Raw genomic sequence first — 19,241 nt, forward strand, 5'->3', positions numbered from 1 at the left:
AGGGACAGTCCAGGAAGTGGGCCTCAGGTTACCTGAGCCAGGTCCCCTCTTGCATCCAACAGTCCTCACGGCTTGAGGTCCCAGCACCCTGGTGGACATCCTGTTGGTGAGGGTCCTGTGGCCACTTCTGCCACCAGGGAAGCTAGCAACCCAGAGGTTGTGGAATGTGTGACCTGTAATGGTTTGTCATTAGGGTCCTGCCCTGGGAGGATGGCCTACTACGGGAAATGTGTTGAAATGGTGATTGAGCAACTGGACAAATTCAAACCTGAGAAGGACACTCCTGAGCAGTTCCTGGAAGCCGCATCCAGCTCCCTGCAGGTAGGGTCAGGGCGTCTGCTTGGGGGCTCCCGGGAGGCCGAGTCGATGTCACTTGCACCTAGCTATTTACTTTCTAGGAAACAGCATCAGTTCATTCCCAGCAACTGCCTTCCTTGAGGCCTGGGATGAGACGCCAAGTCACAATGGTGGCTGACAGTGTTTACCACAGAGACCCCCTTTGTCTTGGGAGGTGCTCCTGGCACCCAGAACGTGTCAGACCAGACTCTAGTGAAAAGATGCATTGGCTGGAACTCAGGGATGTGACGAATTAAGGGCCCTCCAGTGGTTGCACCTCTCTACCCCCAACTCAGAACCCCTCTGGCCCCCAGATCTTTCCCTGAGACCCTAAGCATTTTGGGGAAATAATGAAAACAGCTGAAGGCCAGGCTCATCCACACTCATCCTCTTCCCCAGTGAAAAGCCCTCCTGCAGCTCGGCACAGTGCGGTCTCAACTCCTCCCTCTAGCCCTGGCCTGTCTCCCGAGGAGGCAGACTTAGCCTCTCACCAGGATGTGCCACGGGCACCTCTGGTATGACCCCCTTCCACCCCTGCCAAGCTGCTCATCTCACAGCCCCAGCTCAGCCGTCAGCAGCTCTCCTTGCTCAGGGGGACCCTGAAGCCTTCCTGGGCCCCCCATTTCTCTAGCCCACATCTGTCCATCATCAGCTCTACCTTCAACTCTGCCTGCCCCTCCCACGTCCACTCTGCTCTAGCCACACTGGTCTCCTGTTGTTTCTGGAACATTCTGGAGCAGTGCTCTCCCCACCCCCACACTTGCTGTTCCCTCCACCTGGAGCACTTTCCCCCTGATGCTCCCCTGGGCTGCTCAGCCCATATAGCACCTTGGTAAGGAAAGGGGGCCCCTTCCTCAAGTAAAAAATGGTAAAATGTCTTATTTCTTGACAATAACCACTACAGAAAAATGAATTTGTTGCAATGAATAGTTTGGGTTTGTTTTGAGGCTTTTATTTTTTTTTTTTTACAACCAACTATAATAGTGAGTGAGACCTGGTTGTTACCTGATGAGTTACCGTGTGATGGCCATGAGTGTGCATTTCCACAGGGAGCCCAGCAGCCCCATTCCAGCTGCAAACAGGCAGCAGAGGACAGACCTGATACATCCGGGGCACCAGGCCAGCTGTGAGGGCTGCAGGGTCAGCCGTGTCAGGCGGGAGGCTGCTTGTTCTTCAGATGCACTGGCCCTTTCAGGTCGTTTCACAGTCCCTCATACCTCAAAGTGGAATGCTGCGCTGGACACTGACCCGGTTCGGACAGCTCACTTTTTTCTCCATTTGTCAAAAAATCATCGTACTTCACAGATTTTGTTAGGCCTCAAGGCTCGAGACTACCACCTGCCAGAAAATTACACAACACATAAACCGGCAGGCTGAGAGTCCAGAGCACAGGCTGAAGTGAAGGGCAGTGTTGGGGGTTAAACTGTGTCCCCCAAAAGATATGTTGAAGTCCTAACCCCTGGGTACCTGTGAATGTGACCTTATTTGGAAATATGGTCTGTGCAGATGTAATTAAGGATCTGGAGATAAAGTCTGATACAAACCACAGGGACGACTGGCCCACGTGTCCCTCTGCACCTGGGTCAAGTCCCAGAAAGCTCAAGCTCTTGTTGTGAGAATATCGGCCCCTGTGATGTCAATAGGTATTGTCAATTGACTCTCCACAGAGACCTACGTGTTGCTGCCCTCCCCAGCAGGTGGGGAGTCCTTGTTCCCCTACGCCCTTGCGAAGTGTGCGGGCAAACGTTTTTTATCTTTGCTAATCAAGTAGATGTGAAAAAGGAGCTTTGTGTATTTATAATCAACATTTCTCTTGTTATAGTCTCTTGTTATAGTTATAGTTAAGTTTTGAAGCAATATGTATTTCTTTTTTGAACCATGTGCTTGGACCTTTATCTGTTAGGAAACTGTGTTTGGCCATTATAGAATCCAGAAAAGCAATGGCAGAAGCAATCTGCAGACAGGCAGTCCAAAGTGGGTTCCACAGCCCCTTGGTGCCATTAGGAATTCATTCCCCTTCCTCTCCACTCAGCCATCCCTACTATGTACTTTACTTCATAGTCACAAAATGGCTGTCCCACCTCCAGCTTTGCATCCACATCCCAGGTGTTGAGAGGGGAAAGGCAAACACCATGAGGTATGTGCCAGCTGAATCTGCTTTCCTTTCAAGGTGCTCCTTGGAGGCCACACCTAGCAATTTGCCATTACATCTCATCAATTATTGTTACATGGCTCTATCAGCAAGGCGAGTTGGAAAATGTGGTTTTAGCTGGCATGTTCCCGTCCCCAACAGGACAACATTCTTTCTGTTCGGTAGGAAGAAGGGGAGAAGGGATATTGTGTGGACATCCAGCAGCCTCAATTTCCTTTGCCTACTTTTCTGATTTCAGTCTTTGCATCACTGATTAACGAGTATTGGTGACAGGAACTACAAATCTTGTGTTGTGGTTAATCAGCCCCCAGGCCCCTCCCTGCCCCCCCCCCACCCTGGTCTAGCTCCGCCCTAACCCTGTGGTTCCAGCAGACAAGCCCAGTTCTGGGAAGGCCGAATGACTCCCATAGGAGAGCTGGAGTCTTCACTGTCAGAATGCTTGCTGCTCTCCCTGGGGGCTGGCCAAGGTCCCTGGGTGGGGACTCAGGAGCCCTGAACTTGGCTAAGGCCCAAGACTTTATCACAAACTCAAAGACCCTTGGGCAGCCACAGCGATCGAGGCTGGCTCAGAATTAGGAGCCAGCTGCATATCGAGGGCCACGTCGTGCCTCCTCAGGGAGGGAGAGACCACCCAGCCTAGACCCACCACCCTCTGCTACCTGGTCTAGGGCTCAGTGATTGGTGCCCTCTGATCCTGTGGCAGCCTCACCCACCACCCCAGGCCTCAGTCCCTCTCTGTGAACAGGCTGGACACCCGCACGTCCTGGCGGCTGCCAGCCCAGCATTAGTGGTGAGGACCTGGCTGTGGGCCCGGCTGGCTCATAGACCAGGGTGTCATTTACTGGCTTCCCACTTGGCCCCGCATCTTCCAGATTCCTCCGGCCCAGCACGCCCTGCCCACCCGGCCTTGCCTGAGGCCTGATGACATCAGGGCTTGAGGCTCTGACCTTATTAAAAATGCATGCTCACACTTCCCAAACACCAAGCAACTGATGAGAAGTGCAGTTGCTGTTGTCCAAGCCTGGGCAGCCAGAGGAGGTTGTCGGCAATGTCTTGCAAAGTCATCAGCCCTCGGCTCTGGCAGAGCTGACTCAGGGTCTCCTTCAGTGCCAGCCGTGCTGAATCACTGCTCTCTGATTCGTCTGCCCTGGGCTCCCTTTGTCAAATGCAGAAAGTTAAAAGGGGGGACTGGTGCCTGGGTAGGGCCAGTGCCCTCTGGCGTGGGTACAGCCTGGCAGCCTGAGGAACCTGAGAAGGAAACAGAGCCGGCCCTGAGCAGGAGCCCCTCCTGGGGTGCCAGGCACGGCCGCTGCTCCAAGGGGAGGAGCCCTCACCACCAAACACCTCTGTGTGCCAGGTCTGCACTCACAGAGGTCACTGGGTCCCCTCAACCTCCTGTGGAGGCGGGTCATTCCATTCCCTCTCTAGCAAGCATCCAGGTGACCTTCTAGCAGGTAAAGGGACAAAACAAGCAGTGTTGTGCTTCTGGGACAGGCCACGACATGAGGGGCGCTCAGGGACGCCTTCAATGGCAGTGGAGGAGCAAGTGTGCCAGGAAGAGCATGGCAGGCAGAGGGAACAGCCGGTTCCCTAAGGGGATGTCCTGCACGGAGGACAAACAGGAGGCCAGGGTGACTGGAAAGTAGCAGGGGGAGGACTCGGAGGGAGTTGAGCCAGCCCACACAGGGCCTCACTGGCCATCGTGAGAACTCTTCTTCAGAAAGGTTCTGAAGGAGGACAAACATGATCTGACTTCCATCTTAAAAGAATTGCTCTGACTGCTGGGTTGGAACAGACTGATTAGCAGTGACAGGAGAAGCCAGCTGGACGTGGAGCGAGAGGTAAAGAGGTTCGGTCTGAGCTGGGAGCCGGCACTTGCACTTGCTGAACTGGGAGGGTTGGGGGGCGGGTTTGAGCCAAGCCCAGGAGGGTCTGTCAGATGCCTTAATGTGAGACGTCTGCCGGACATCCAAGTCGGGGGGAAGGGGAGGCGGGGGCGGCCAGGCAGCAGGATGGAGGTTTCTGGAGTTCAGGGAGAGATGCCGGCCAGGCATACATTTGGGAATCAACATATTTTCAGCCTCAAAGCTGGATAAGGTCGCCCAGGCAGTATGCGTGGATAATGAAGAAACACGGTGGGTGAACTGAGGCCTGAGACTCTCCAATATGTAGGAGTTGAGGAGGAGGAGCCCACAAGGGGCCCCAGAACAAAGGGTTGTCAGCAGGAGAATTTGACTGCCAGTCCAGACACTTCCAGGAGAAAGGGGTTTAATACAAGGATTCTTGTGCCTAAAGCCGTCAGAAGGGCTGGAGGAATTAATGTCAGGCAACCCCAGCGAGTTGGGGCACTGGAGGGCACTCTGGCACAGCTCCCTGCCACCCCAGGGTGGGGAGAGACAGGGAGTGAGCAGCATGCTCATCTGGGAAGCCCAGCATCTGTCACCTCTGGGGAGGGAGGAAAAGGTGTGTCCACCTCCCTTGTACCTCCCACCTCTCCTGTGAGTGCATCTTGTTAGCAGAACCCACGCTGCACCCAGGACTCCAGAGGCAGAGCTGACTGTGGAATGTGGCTCTCAGGCTCCAGCCCCACGCTGCAGGGGTGACACCAGAAGAGAATGGGAACAACACTGTCTGCCAGAGCAATATCCAGAATATTCTCATGCACATGTTTGGAAACTGAGGCTCTAAGAGGTCATGTGGCTTGTTCAGGATCCCTCAAGTTATCTCATTACCCTGTTGTTTTCTTAGCATAAAAACAACTGAAGAAATCACAAAGGAAAAGATAGATTTGACCTCAAAAAAAAAAAAAGTAAAACTTCTACATGATCTATATGCCAAAAAATTCTACACAAATTTAAAAGGCAAATTAGAAACTCAAAACAAATAACTGTCCCATTAATAACTGTTTTAATAGCCTTAATATAGACAGAGCTTATAAAACTGATTAAGATGTTATCCCAATAAAAAAAGTTAGTCAAGTATGTAAATTGACAATTCACAGAAGAAACAGTATCCAGTAAACATATGAAAATTTCACTACTACATTAAAAATTTTAAATAAAGCAATGAGATACCAATGTTTCTTTATTAGATTAGCAAAATAAAAAGTTTTAAATGACACTACTGGTGAGGTCAGCAGCACGCCCACACACTGGCTGCTCTGAGTGTACGTGGCGGCAGGCTTTTGGGAAAGTGATCTGGCACCTCCAGAATCTTTTAACAGGGAGTGACTGGCTGAAGGAAAAACCCATTAATTTTTAAATCATTATAGAAGTAGCATATGCCAGTTGCAGGAGAAGATGTATGTAGGGAAATAAACAGAACAGAGAGGCAAAGCTACATGCTGTTAATAGTGTCCGCATTTCCCTCTCTCCGTACAAGTTTTGCATCTGTTGGTATCATGGTCTACGTTTTCCTTTTATGTTGCATTGACTATTTGGGCCCCTCGTAAGTTTTCCAGGAGCATCATTTTAAGGCATTATACTTGTCCACGGCACGGACAGATTATGTTTGATCCAACATAAGTGTTGGACATTTAGGTTTTCCCATTTTCACAACTGCACATACCATTGCCCTGAACTACTTCTATGTGGCTATTTTCTGCATTCTGAATGGTTTCCTTAGATTTCCAGAAGTGTAATTACTGGTATTAAAGGATATGGAAAACAAGATTCTTGAAACATGCTTCCAGATTGCTCTCGGGAAAGACCCCACAGCATCCATCACCCCAGCCTCTCTCATTGCCATGCTAGCGACACTAGATGTTCTTATTCTCTTTCTTCTTTTCAAAAACTGGGTTACTTTTGTGAATACACAAACAAGTCACATATAGGTTATAAGCCCCAGATGATCCGAGGTGTAAATTGGGAAAAGTCAGTTCCCTCCAACCCTGCTCTCTCCCCAGAAAGTACATGCTCTTCACTATTGCCCTGTAACGCCCACCTGTCTTGCTTTTATGCTTGACAAGCTCTTGCAGAGACATTCCTTGCTCATATGTTGTTCTTTTTGGGTTTTGTTGCTGTTATTGTTTTTGTTTTTGTTTTTGGAGATAGAGTCTCACTCTGTTGCGCAGACTGGAGTACAGTGGTGTCATCATAGCTCATTGTAGCCTCAAACCTCTGGCCTCAAGCGATCCTCAGCTTCGGCCTCCCGAGGTGCTGGGATTACAGGTGTGAGCCACCATGCCTGGCCTTTTGGTTATTTTTTATTCATTCATTTGAAAACCTTTATATGAGCTCACTTTTAAAAATTATTGTGGTAATGGCCGGGCACGGTGGCTCAGGCCTGTAATCCTAGCACTCTGGGAGGCCGAGGCGGGAGGATCGTTTGAGCTCGGGAGTTCGAGAACAGCCTGAGCAAAAGTGAGACCCCTGTCTCTACTAAAAATTGAAAGAAATTATATGGACAACTAAAAATATATAGAAAAAATTAGCCGGGCATGGTGGCGTGTGCCTGTGGTCCCAGCTACTCGGGAGGCTGAGGCAGTAGGATCGCTTGAGCCCAGGAGTTTGAGGTTGCTGTGAGCTAGGATGATGCCACGGCATTGTAGCCTGGGCAACAAAGTGAGACTGTCTCAAAAAAAAAAAAAATTATTGTGGTAAAATACACACGATGGAAAATATACCATTTTAGCCATTTTAACTGTACAGTTCTGTGGGATTAAGCACATTCACATTGTCATGCAACCGTCACCACCATCCCTCTCCAGAATGTCTTTATCTTCATAAGCTAAAGCTCTGTCACCCTTAAACACTAAATTCCATCCCCTCCCCCAGCCTTTGGCGCCCACCATTCTCACGTCTGTCTCTACGAATTTGCCTTTTCAGGTATAGGGGGAATCACAATATTTGTTATTTTGTGTCTTTTTAAAATTTTCTCATCGTTTTCCATGTTTTTTTCTGTCTGTGCACCCACCTTGCCATAGCTGTCACTAGTCCGGGAGACCCTGTGAGACCAGTCTCTGGGGGTCCCAAGTTCCTGATCTCAGTGGGCACTGCCAGCTGCCCAGGGAGGGTCCTGCTAACTGACTTCCTCCAGACCTGTGGGGGCGCCTGTCCCCGACTTGCCTTGGTGCCGTGTTCCACCGTCACCCCGAGGCCTGAGCACCCGCATCTGGGGCACCCTCCTCCGCCTGGCCCGCCAGTGCCCGTCCCTGCTGTCTCTCTTCCAGGCCCTGAGCCCCCAGAAACAGGCGTTCGTCTTGGAAGTCCTGTCTGGGTGCCTTGAGTACCGGAAGTTGCTGACCATCGTGGTGGACGCCTTCTACGTGCGGGACGGCCGACTCTGCCTGTGGGCTGACTACAGCCTCTTCCAGGGTAGGTGCCTGCGCCCTCACCTCGTGAACAAGGGGGCAGCAGGCGGTCGGCTGCAGCCAGAAACGGCCTAACGAGGAGCTGTTGGGCGGACACTGTTCAGGCCTGTGCAGAAGGCCGGCTCCCTGCCTCTCCGCAGCCCCTGACCTCGCTCAATCGTCATGCTGCCCTGTGAGCAGGTGGACCAGGGCGGATGTGTTGTCCCTGATACCTCAGGCTCACTGAAGGCTAGGCTTGAGGCAGACAGACCTCGGCCCTGCTGCCCCTGACCAGAGCCTCTAGCCCCTGAGGACACACGGCCAGGTGGAGAGAGAATGCCCCCAGAAGGCGCCTGAGCAAAATGAGGAGCCTTCCTTAGGCTGCGTTCCCGACCCCAAGGCCATTGGGCAGGACGGGCCCTAAGGCCACAGTCTGGACCGTCCTGTGGAGGGTTAAATATGAAAGCCGTCTCTGCCTGGGCTTCCCACAGCCTCTGATTGCTGTCTGAGGCAGAGTGCTGGCTAGTGCCACTGCCAGGGGGAGGTGGTCCAGCCCTAGGACCCCACACTTGGCCACGCTGCCCCTATCCAGGAGGGGCAGGGAGAGGGGTGAGGGCTGCAGGGTCCTGGGAGGCTGAGCTGGGCTCCTGCCCCAACCCTCACCGCCCAACTGGGGCTTCAGGGTCGGCAGCATCCTACTGCACGTGGGGGCGTTACAAACAGGCCCTACCTCGGAGGAACCTCTGGGCCCAGGTGCATTCAAGTTCTAGTTGACTTGAGGTAGTTCAGCCTCTCAGAATTAAAAAATTTAAATCCAAAATGATTTCACTTTTATCCAAGGAAACTTTGCATGTTCTGAGAACTTATCAAATGAGATATTATAATACTTGAGGAAGTGCTTTGAAAACTACAAATGCCCAGCATATATAAGACAGTGGAGTTTGTGTTAGGTTATCATTTTGCCTATGGTCATGCTCCCTACAGTGGCGGAGGCCTTGGGCTCTGGTCTGTTGCCCCCGAGATGCACCTGTGACGTCCCTTACCCTCTGGCACACCCCCCCAGATCAAACGCTGGAGCATCCCCTCTGGGGCTCAGGATAGTGCCCTTCTTGCCCCATGCTCCGCCCTCCCTGTTTCCTTAGTCATCTGCTACCTGGCCACATTCCTGCTGGAGGAGCTCGGCTTCCAGCTCTTCTGTAACATCGTCAAGTCCCAGCCCGCCATCAAGGTGTGCAAGGTGAGCAACTCAAAAGTCTGTCTCGTCAGTTGCAACCTTTTACCTTTCTGCTTGATTTTAAGAAAGAAACTCTGGTGGGTTTATTCTTTGTTTAAAGCCAATTGACAAGCCCAGTGTGGTGACACCTGCAGTCCAGCTACTGGGGAGACTGAGGCAGGAGAATTGCTTAAGCCCAGGAGTTCGAGGCCAGCCTGGGCAACATAGCAAGACCAAAAAAAAAAAAAAAAAAAAAAACCCACTGACCAACTGACACCCTCATCAAGGTGGATATGCTCTTTTTTTTGCCCTGGGGAAATCTGATTCCCTCTTCTTACTTGTGACCAAACTCCAGGCTCAGAATAGCCTCTCCTCCATCCCAGGCAGAGCAGGAGTAGCTGTGCAGCTTCAGGAGGGCTGAGGGGAACCCTGCAAGGGCCCATGCCACTGCCTGCCTGGGAGCTTTCTGTAGAAAGCCAGGCCTTGGGCCACAGGACCAGAATGTCTGAGCCTGCAGCCTGCTGCACTTAGCTGGCCAAGCTCTTCCTGAGCGTTTGCTGTGGGCCAGGCTTCCTCTGCGAGCACACAGTGCTTGTTCTTGCTTCACTCTCACAGCGACCCAGTGAGGTCGCTCCTACATGGTACTTATCCCACAATTGAGGAAACTGGGCCACAGAGAGGTTAAGTAACTTGCCTAAGGTCACACAGCAAGCGAGTAGCCAGCCAATTCTTGGACTAGGCTCTTGGCCACTGCTTACTACTTCTCACTGTGCTTGAGGGGGCAGTTGCCAACCTGGAAGAGCTATTCCCTGGATAAAAGAGCAGGAAGACCTTGGGCCCAGAAGCACTTTGGGGCCTTTCTGGAAAAGTAGGGACCTGGAGCAGCAGCAGAGTCCACTGGGGTCACAGCCCCAGAGACCTAGGCCTGGTGGCCCACATGGCACCTCGGCCACCTAACAGATGAAACAAGAGAAGGTGCTGACCCAAGCCAGCATTTTATTTTTTAATGACAAGTTTTCCTATCTTCATATAAACATAAGTAATTCATGGCATTTAGTTATCTTAGGCGAGGGCTTCATTTTTATGAAAAATAAGCAAAACTGATGGCATTTTCTGAAAGACACTTTGAGACTGACCCAGGGCCAGCTTCCCCAAGGTCAGAAGGGCCTGGACTTGGTTTATGCTCTGCTCTCACCATCTTGAAATCCTTAATAATTGTTGAACAAGGACCCATGTTTCATCTTGCATTGGGCCCCGCAGTGGTGGAACTGGCCCTGGACCAACCTTGGCCCACAGAGCCCCAAAGTGCCAGCCCAGGACAGAGTACCCAGGTCCCGCAGCGCCCCCAATGCAGGTGCCTGGGCAGTTACTATCTGAGAAAGCTTCTGGAAGGAGATTCGTGGAAATAGCCCACACAAATCTTCAAGGGAAGCTTGAAGGTGTAGGGCTGAGGTGTTGGCCCTGTAGGGGGCTCCCTCCTCAGCCCCACACCCTGTGCCCCACTGGGCAACATTGGTCCCATTAGGGTCCCCCCACCTGCCTCAGTTGAATAGGACCTTGAAGAGGGGCAGCAAGCTGTTGGGGACAGGATGGCCACCCTGTGGCCACACCTTGGGTGCTCTCACTGTTGTGGTCAGGAGTGATGTGGCAGTGAGTGCAGTGTGTGCCCAAGCTGGTTCTTGGGGTCGTCAGCCTGTGGCCTCCTCGGGAGATGCTGCTGGTTACCCTGGGAAGAGTGGCCTTGAGACAGCACCTGGAGGTGGCTACTGGTCCTGCTGGCACCACGGACTCCACCAGATGGCCAGAGGGCTTTTTCAGGCCCACCCTGGAACCCCACTCCCACTCCAGCAGGTTACCTGGTGGGGTGCCCCATGGCACCCCGGTGAGAACAGGGGCCTCATTCCAGACAGCCCCATCTGTGCGGGGGTGCACAGGCTGTATCCCGGTAGGGCAGCAGTCAAGCTGAGATGCTCAGTGTGAGGATGGGGGCTTGGGGATGGAGGGCTGGGTAGGGGCAGCAGCAGCACTGAGTCCCAGGGGGCCTGGGAAAGCAGAAAAGGAAACTCCCCTAATGGGGGTGGGCCAGGAAGAAGGGAGCAAAGCCCCCAGTGCCCCACCTGGGGACCAGTTGCCCCCTCAGGCAGGGAGTAGTGGGGGGGGGGATGGAGATGAAGTAGGGAGGGGGTGGGAAAGGGGGTGATGGGGCAGTGGCCGAGCAAGGGGCTGAGAAACCCTCTGCAGGCATAGAAGGCCGAGGTAGGTGGGTGGGCTGCCAAGTAGGGAAGCTTCTGGAGGCCCTAGAAGAGCCCCTGGTTGCCTCTGCCTGGGGAAGGGTTTGGTGGCCCTAGGGGAAGCTGCTGGGTGTGTTACCTCAGGAGGCACAGCAGAGACCACAGGCCTGGCTGCCCCACCACCACCACCACCACCACCGTCACTGCTCGCTCAGCTTGATGCTTCCTGGGTCACCTCCCAGTGAACCCCCTGCTCCCATGGCCTCTGTTCAGGGTGTGCTTCTGGGACTGCCCCTCTGGGTTCTCCTGGTGACCTCACATGTGGTGCCGGAGGCTGCAGCAGCCCTAGGACCCTCGCCTCCCCTTCTAGCTGGTTTCTGGGGAGCTGACTGGACAAGCCCTCCAAGCTGGGGATGTGTCTCCAGCTTCCCAGACACCCTCCACAGAGCAGCCCACCTGGGGTCCTAGGCTCAGCTCCCCCCCAGGCAAAAGCTGGGGGCCTGAGCCTTTGCCCCACTGCACAGAGGGTTACCTCCAGGGGCTGATGACAGCCCTGTCTTATGGAAGTGCATCTTCCAGCTCCCCAAGGTGGCTGGGCTCCATTTGGGAAGCTAAACAGGTCCAGTGTCTTCTGGAGCTAAATCTGTTAAATGGGGTGCCAGGAGCTAGGAAAGGCCTTCAGAACCCCAAGGCCCCGCCAAGGCCGGGTCTGGGCCATCCCAAGGGCACATCAGGGCCTGCCCATCTGGGCACCATGCTAGGCCCTGGCCTGGGAAAACTGCCTCAGTCCCAGTGCTGGAAAAGCCCCGAGTAAGGCCAGAGGGTGAATTGCAGGAAGTGGCACAATTTCATTCCAGGGTTGGGGGAAGCAGGAAGCTGTCCATGTGTCCCCACCATCAACTTGCCCAGAAGTGGGTATGGGGCCTGCCAGGTCCTGGGGAGCTGGGTGGACACAGGGCCCACACTGGCAAGGGCATGCTCCCACTGGGCCGGGGCAGGTGAGCAGGGTGGAGCCCTTTCCCACCCCAGGACCCTACACCGGGACTCTACAGGGAGGGAGGGATATTCTAAGGGGTGTGGTCTCTTCTCAGCACCTGCAGTGCCACTGTGCCCACCCCCACCCCACCCCACCCCCGCCAGTCCCCTCTGCCCTGACTCTCCCTTCAGCAGGTACTAGGGGCTTCCCCAGGTGAGGGGTCTGTCCCAGGTTCTGCCCCTGAGGGCTCCCGCTCCTCCCTCAGTTCCTTGGGTTCTTCTTCAACCCCTTGAACCTGTGCTCGTGGATCAAGGACGAATGGAGCCTCATCTACGAGACAGCGCACGTGGAGGAGAACTGGCTCCGCCCCCTGATGAGGTGGGTGGGGCTGGACGGGGTGCTGACCGAATCCGTGTCCTGCACCCCACCCCAGGACTTCTGCAGGCTCGGGGACTCCAGCAGCTCAATGTGCGGTTGGTCAGAAATTGCTCCGTGTTGGGTGAGGGGTGCAGAGACACCCCGGCCCCAGCCGGTTCCGCAGCCTCTTGCAGGGGGGGGAGTGGGCGTGGCCCGGCCACGCAGCCCGAGCGCAGGCTCTCTCCACTCCAGATGGCTAGCCAGTGCCTGGCGGGGCCTCATGGCCAGAGGTCGTTTCAGGAACCCCCTCTGCCCTGGGGCCCACCCGCTGGGCAGGGGCCCCCTGCGGATCCCAGGTGTGCAGGGGTGAGGGGAGGGAGCCAGGGAGGAAGCTGAGGAAGCCGCAGCAGTAGTACAGCTCCTGGTGGATTCAGGCCAAAATATCTTTCCATGGAGAGGCTGCTGGGGCCAGAGTGCAGCTAGGGCTCCCCCCCCCCAAGTTGTTTCCCTTCCAATAGGACTTGGGGAAGCCACTTTGTCTTCCTGGGGACAGACAGTTTGGCACAAGTAAATCAGTTAGGTGCCAGTTGTGCATGGGAGACCTAGAGGCCCAGGAAGATGGAAGCCCCTCCTGTGGGCAGAGGAAGACCTGCCCCTGGGCATTGGGGGACTTTGGAGATGCCCCTTCAGCGAGGGGAAGTCCTCTGTCCCAGCTGGTAATCGGGATAAACCTCCAAAGGAATGAAGTGGGATGGCCCTGCAGGTACCCCCAACCTGCCACCCAGGCTGGACTCTGCCCACCCACAGGGTGCCCACCATGGCCTGGGCCTGCAAGGTGGCCTCCGGGCAGCTCGTCAGCCTGAATCCAGTGCACACTCCTCCATATTCAGGCTTCCGCTGTCCACTCAGGGACCAGCCCCATCACAAACCTGCTGCCCCTTTCCCCTGCCTGCCCCAATGTCGGGGGCACTGGGGCCTGCCCAAGAGTGACTCCTGAGACCCCACTTGCTGTTGGCCCTTGGCCATGGCTCTCAAGGTGAGGCAGGAGCTCTTTCAAACTGTACAAGGACTGCTGGACAGGCTGGTGATGGTGGGCTGTGCCCACACAGGGTGTGGGGCAGGGAAGGGGGAGCCCCAGACCTTGGAGCAGCCCGGCAAAGCCCTTCTCAAGCCCCTGCTCCAGAGCATCCCCACCTGAGGCTGTACCCAGGTGGGGGACAAGCTTTGCCCTGTGGCTCCACAGCCCCGCTCCCTCATTGCCAGCAGTGCAGCTCCAAAATATTCTTTCCTGATCACAGCTCCCTTTCCTGCTCCTGGCTTCCTTCCCCTGTGCCATCTGCTCCCAGATTAGCTCCTTGTCCCAACTGCTGCTGCTCCTCAGAGCGCTGGGATTCCCGTGGTGGAGCTGTCCCTATCCTCCCAGCTCCCCACTCACCAGTGTGGCCCAGGACACCAATGCCTCTGGGGCTCATTTCCTCATGTGTATGAGGGGAATGCTGACATGTGTGTTTCAAGGATGTGGTTGGCATCATGCCTCCAAGTAGTAGGCACTCCATGAAGAGGGGCTGTCAGACCCATTATCACCCCCACCCTGAGGTTGACCCTTATGACCTGTTAGGAAGTGACCCTAAGGACCTTCTCCATTTTGCCTTCAAGATGGCAGCCAGAGGTCCAAGAGCTGATCAGCCAGCTGGAGGGAGTGTCAGCCAGTCAGTCCCCTCTTTCAAAGACCAAGGCCAAGGTCACAGAGCCCAAGGAATTCAACTTGACTGCTCCCAAGCCCCGTGCCATTCCAATGCCGGAGCCAATCCCCATGGTGGCCAAGCCAAGAGCAGTGAGTACAAGCATTTGGGATGGGCACAGGCTTGCCTCTGTCAAGATGTCCAGGCTGAGAGAATGGACTGTGGGTCAGTCGGGGGCTGGGCTCCTCCCAGGGCCAAGGGTGGGCTGGACCAGACCAGGAGCATTTGATGACAGTGCCGCATCCCCAGCCCTACAGAGAGGGAAGCCCAGCTGCCCCCTGAGCCCACCCAGCAGGTTCCTGCACTCCACACACTGTGGCCCCCTCAGTAGGCAGCAAGTGAGGCTCTCAGGCCCTGTGCAACATGCCACCCTCTCCCTGTTGAATATCACACATGTAGAACCCGGTGTGCTCTTCGGCCATGGGCAGATAATGTCTGTGCCCCAATCATGCCTGTCCCCACCTCAGGGCCTCTGCTCATCTGTCACGTCTGCCTAGAGCCTCTTCCTCTCCCTCCTTTGACCTTGCTGACATGTCATGTGGGATGCTTTGTACTGCAAGTAGCAGGAAAACACAGTTCAAACTGGCCCAGACAGTGGAGCGCTGGCTGCAGTAGGACAGACTGCAGCACAACTGATCAGGCTCCCGCTCAGCCGCTCTGTGACTCTTTCTGCCCTGCTCTCCTCAGTGGATCACCTTCACCTTTGGGCTAACCTTTTTTATTGTAGCAAAACTCCAGCCTCACCCCCACATTCTACACCATCCAGGACCTTGAGGGGGTCAGGAATTCTTTGGAAAATTCTGACTGGACCAGCTTAGGTTTCAAGCCTGCCATGCACTGATTACCTCGATTAGGAATACAATGTCCTGACTGGTCATGGGCTCTACCCCAAGCACTGGTGGTGGATTCAGCTTCCCGGAACCAATCTGGGTCCCCAGCAGGACCAAGGACTGTACAAGAGGGCAGGGGGATGTGCCGGGAGGTCCCAGGGTCCCTCCTGACTCCCACCATCCTTCAGGTCTCATTAAAATCCCTCTTCCCAGAGAGGTTTGCATGTCCCTCCCCCATGTCAAGTCCCTCACTTAGCGTCCTCCTCGTTGACCTAGCTCCTTCCCTTCATAGCACTGACTGGAGTGCACAGTGCTTAGTGAATGGTGGGCCTGCTTACTGTCTGCCCCCAGATCTTGTGCATCTTATTTGTCCCATATTCTGGATGCCTGGCATAGTCCTGGCTCAGAGCAGACCCTCAGTGAATACTTGTTGGATGGATGGATGGATGGATGGGTGGATAGATGGATGGGTGGGTGGATCTCTGGATGGATGGATGGGTGGGTGGATGGGTGGATGGATGAGTGGGTGGGTGAATAAATGGGTGGGTGGGTGGATGGGTAAATGGATGGATGGATGAGTGGATAGGTTGGTGGATGGATGGATGTGTGGATGGGTGCATGGATAGATGAGTGGATGAGTGGATGGGTGGATGGATGGGTGGATGGGTGGGTGGATGGATGATGGATGGTCAGGGGCCTTATTGCTGAACAACCCTACAGTTGCCCATCTGCAGGATCTTCAGCATTTCTGACCCCATCTCCTCAGGGCTCAGTGTGTGTGATGACCTCCTCAGGTCATCCTGCCAGTTGCATAGCTGCATCTCTCTCTCTCTCTCTATCTCTCTCTCCCCTCTCTCCTCTCTTCTCTCTCCCCTCGCCACCCCCTCAACCTGACATAGCCCCTCCCAGGGCGCTTACCATGCCCAGCATTGCTGTATAGCTGCATGGCTCTCAGCACAAGCTGTGACGTGTCAGTGGACATCTACTTTCCCTGCAGTCCACGAGGTGGCTGTGCTGGAACTGCAGGCTTGTTCTCTCTGCCCTCCCTGCCCTTCCCCATGCCCAGGATCCCCCTTGCCCTCCTGGGTTAAGAACCCACTCCAATTCACTCATTCATTCACTCAACAAATAGTTACGGAATGCCTAGTATGTGCCAGGCACTGTGCCTTTAGGGAACATGAATTCCAGTGGGGGACTCAGACAAAAAACAGGATAAGTAAAATATTTGCTGTTAGTTCGTGGTAAATGCTGAGGCTAAAAAATAATGCAGAAAAAATGGATAGGAAGTGTTGGGGTGGTTGTGATTCTGGATAGTGTGGCCAGAGAAAGCTTTCTGAGAAGTGCCACAGAGTAAAGATGTGGAAGAAGGCCGGGCGCGGTGGCTCACGCCTGTAATCCTAGCTCTCTGGGAGGCCGAGGTGGGCGGATCGTTTGAGCTCAGGAGTTCGAGACCAGCCTGAGCAAGAGCGAGACCCCATCTCTACTAAAAATAGAAAGAAATTATATGGACAACTAAAAATATATATAGAAAAAATTAGCCGGGCATGGTGGTGCATGCCTGTAGTCCCAGCTACTCGGGAGGCTGAGACAGGAGGATCGCTTGAGCCCAGGAGTTTGAGGTTGCTGTGAGCTAGGCTGACGCCACGGCACTCACTCTAGCCTGGGCAACAGAGTGAGACTCTGTCTCAAAAAAAAAAAAAAAAAAAAAAAAAAAAAAAAAAGATGTGGAAGAAGTGAGCAAGTGAGCCCTGGGCTGTCTTGGACAGCGAGCACGGCGCATACAAAGGCCTTGGGGTAGTGCCCTCCCTCCCCAGCTGTTCGAGGGCACCTGTGAGGAGGGAAGGGGGAGGGGAGGTACCTGGAGGGGGCAGGGAGGCAAGATGCCTACTGAGGCAGGCTGGGGCCCACATGGTCCCTCCAGCTGCTGTGGCTGTGGTGAGAGTTGGGGGGCAGTTTGTGATGTTGTGAAGCAAGTGGGCTGGAGTGGAGATGGATGTGGTGAGAGACAGAGGTGCTGAGGAGGACTCTGCAGTCCAGGCAGCATGAGCACTGACAGTGGTCAGGGGTGGCCAGGCTGGGGGAGGGGCAGGCTCAACAAGTTGCCTGTTAGGCACTGGAGGGAAAAGGCATGAAGTTAGGAGGATGGACACAGGAGTGTGGAGTTCAGAGTGTCCAACCGGGCTCCTTCCTGCCCCTCCATGGGCACTACGCCCGCCACGGTATTGACAGCCTCTTGTGCCTGGATCCAGGGATACAGCTTGGACCACCCTAGTCTTTATAGTGTCCCCTCATGGGCAGCTCACTTTGCTGGGGTCCAGGACACTCTCTGTCAGACATCTTCTCTTGTCCCTCCAGTGTCCTGAGAGCTGACTGCCTTCCCTTCTGTTCCTCCCGCAAGCAGCCAGCTCATGCAAGCTGGTGGCCTTCAGTGCCCTGGCTCACATCTCTCTCTGCTCACCCCATCCCAAGCTGAGCCCCAGATCCCAGACCCAATAATGGCCTGACCTCTTCCCCTGCCTCCCCTCGATGACCACCAATGCCCAGCAGGTCCTGGTCAGCCTTCAGTGGCTTCCTCTCCAGCCCTGCTTCTCCTCTGGTGCAAGCCACCATCCCCCCTGCTGACTGGTACCACCCTCCCCTTCACCCACCTCCCCCCGGCCCCAGCCCTCCATTGCTGACCATAGGCTCTTCCTCCCACCATGCCACCAGGTCCCTCGGAGCACCTACCAGCTGCCCAAGGAGCAGCAGCAGCTGGACATGGTCAAGAGATACAATCGCCAGAAGGCCGAGGTGGGCCGTGTGTGTGTGACCCCTGCCTTCCCAGAGGGGGGCCTGTGAAGGGAAGGAGGGGCGGGGGAGGAGGAGTGGGGGATGTTGGTTGGCGCATTTGTCCTCCAGTGGCCCTGAGGACACTGGGTGGTAGCGGGTGGGGCTGGAGCACTGTGTTATCATGGCAGGAGCTGCTGTTGAAGGCGAACATGGAGGAGCTGCGGTGCGCCATGCCCAGGTCACGTTGGGAGCCACCAACACAGGTACCACCGGCTCTCCAAGTCCCCAGACCAGTCAGCAGGGTGGCATTTTCTCATGTCACCAAAAAGTTCCCCCTAACACCATTTCAGTAGCCACTTAGCCTTTTCCCAAGGCGTGCTATGGAGGGCAGACTCCTGGTAACACTGGGAAAGTGAGCCTGGAGCCAGCCACACTGACAAAATCTGCTGCTATGCGTGCTCCTAAGTGGGCAAGTGTAGACACATGTCTATAGCTGCTACCTCTGGGTGTTCCCAGATGTTCCATACCAAGCACTTACTTCCAGAAAAAAAGCAAGCCAAGATATGTTTGCCAACAAGGAAAAAGTAAAAGAAAGAAGACTAGGAACAATTGTACTCTGGATGCTCCCTCAGGAGCATGGGCCCCCTGGCAGCAGCCAGGCACGACAGAGGTGGCACCCAGTAGCTGGGGCCAGCCAGGAAGTGGACGCTCTGCACAGCAGCATGCCATGGGGGCTTGTGATGGCTGAGTGCTCACAGGGGGCCTTTTGCCAGCTCCTCCCCCATACTGTGGCTTGTGACACCCACCCTGGGGTGTGTCAGCAAAGCAGTGGGAGGCTGGCCGGGTGCAGACAGATCCTGGGAGCAGCCCACAGAGGTCACAGGGCAGCCAGAAGCGGGGCAGAGGACTTTGCCACACTGGGGGGTAGCTGAGGAAATAGACACTGAGCCCTGAGGTCGAGCTGTCCTGACTGGGAACCACTGTCCCCAGGGCCAGCAGGCCCTGCACCTTCCCTGCTCCTGCCGGGGTGCCCAATACCCCAGCAAGGCCTGGGAGGGCACTGGAGGACAGAGGTGCTGCCCTGAGGGTCTGAGGTGGGATAGGCAGCTGGATGAAGGGCAGTGGACTGGGCCTCCCAGGGGTGCTGGGTAATCACTCGCCCGGTGTGCTTGGTGGGACCTGGAAGGCACAGGTGCCAGGCTGCCAGCTCCACCCTGACTCTTACAGGACTCGAAGAAGCAGCTGCAGCTTCAATTCCCGCCCCTAATCCAAAAGACTCCGAAGCTGACCTTCTTCAGGGTGAGGGGTGCTCCTGGCTGATCAGGCCTCTTTCCCCGGGCACCCA

At 55.0% G+C, this 19,241-nt stretch overlaps 1 protein-coding gene across 1 annotated transcript in view; it reads left to right on the plus strand.

Annotated features, from left to right (window-relative positions):
* The first annotated feature begins 210 nt into the window (after nt 1–210).
* The window catches only part of CFAP99 (cilia and flagella associated protein 99), a 28,270-nt gene continuing 9,239 nt past the window's right edge, over nt 211–19,241 (plus strand). Inside the window, exons 1-8 of the mRNA XM_069495491.1 lie at nt 211–321; nt 7,659–7,803; nt 8,921–9,015; nt 12,464–12,576; nt 14,212–14,389; nt 17,837–17,917; nt 18,085–18,159; nt 19,124–19,195. Coding sequence (XP_069351592.1) covers nt 211–321; nt 7,659–7,803; nt 8,921–9,015; nt 12,464–12,576; nt 14,212–14,389; nt 17,837–17,917; nt 18,085–18,159; nt 19,124–19,195 — 870 coding nt within the window. The remainder of the gene's footprint in view (nt 322–7,658; nt 7,804–8,920; nt 9,016–12,463; nt 12,577–14,211; nt 14,390–17,836; nt 17,918–18,084; nt 18,160–19,123; nt 19,196–19,241) is intronic.

Source organism: Eulemur rufifrons, chromosome 20 (assembly GCF_041146395.1).
Source record: "Eulemur rufifrons isolate Redbay chromosome 20, OSU_ERuf_1, whole genome shotgun sequence".
NCBI classification, from domain to species: domain Eukaryota; kingdom Metazoa; phylum Chordata; class Mammalia; order Primates; family Lemuridae; genus Eulemur; species Eulemur rufifrons.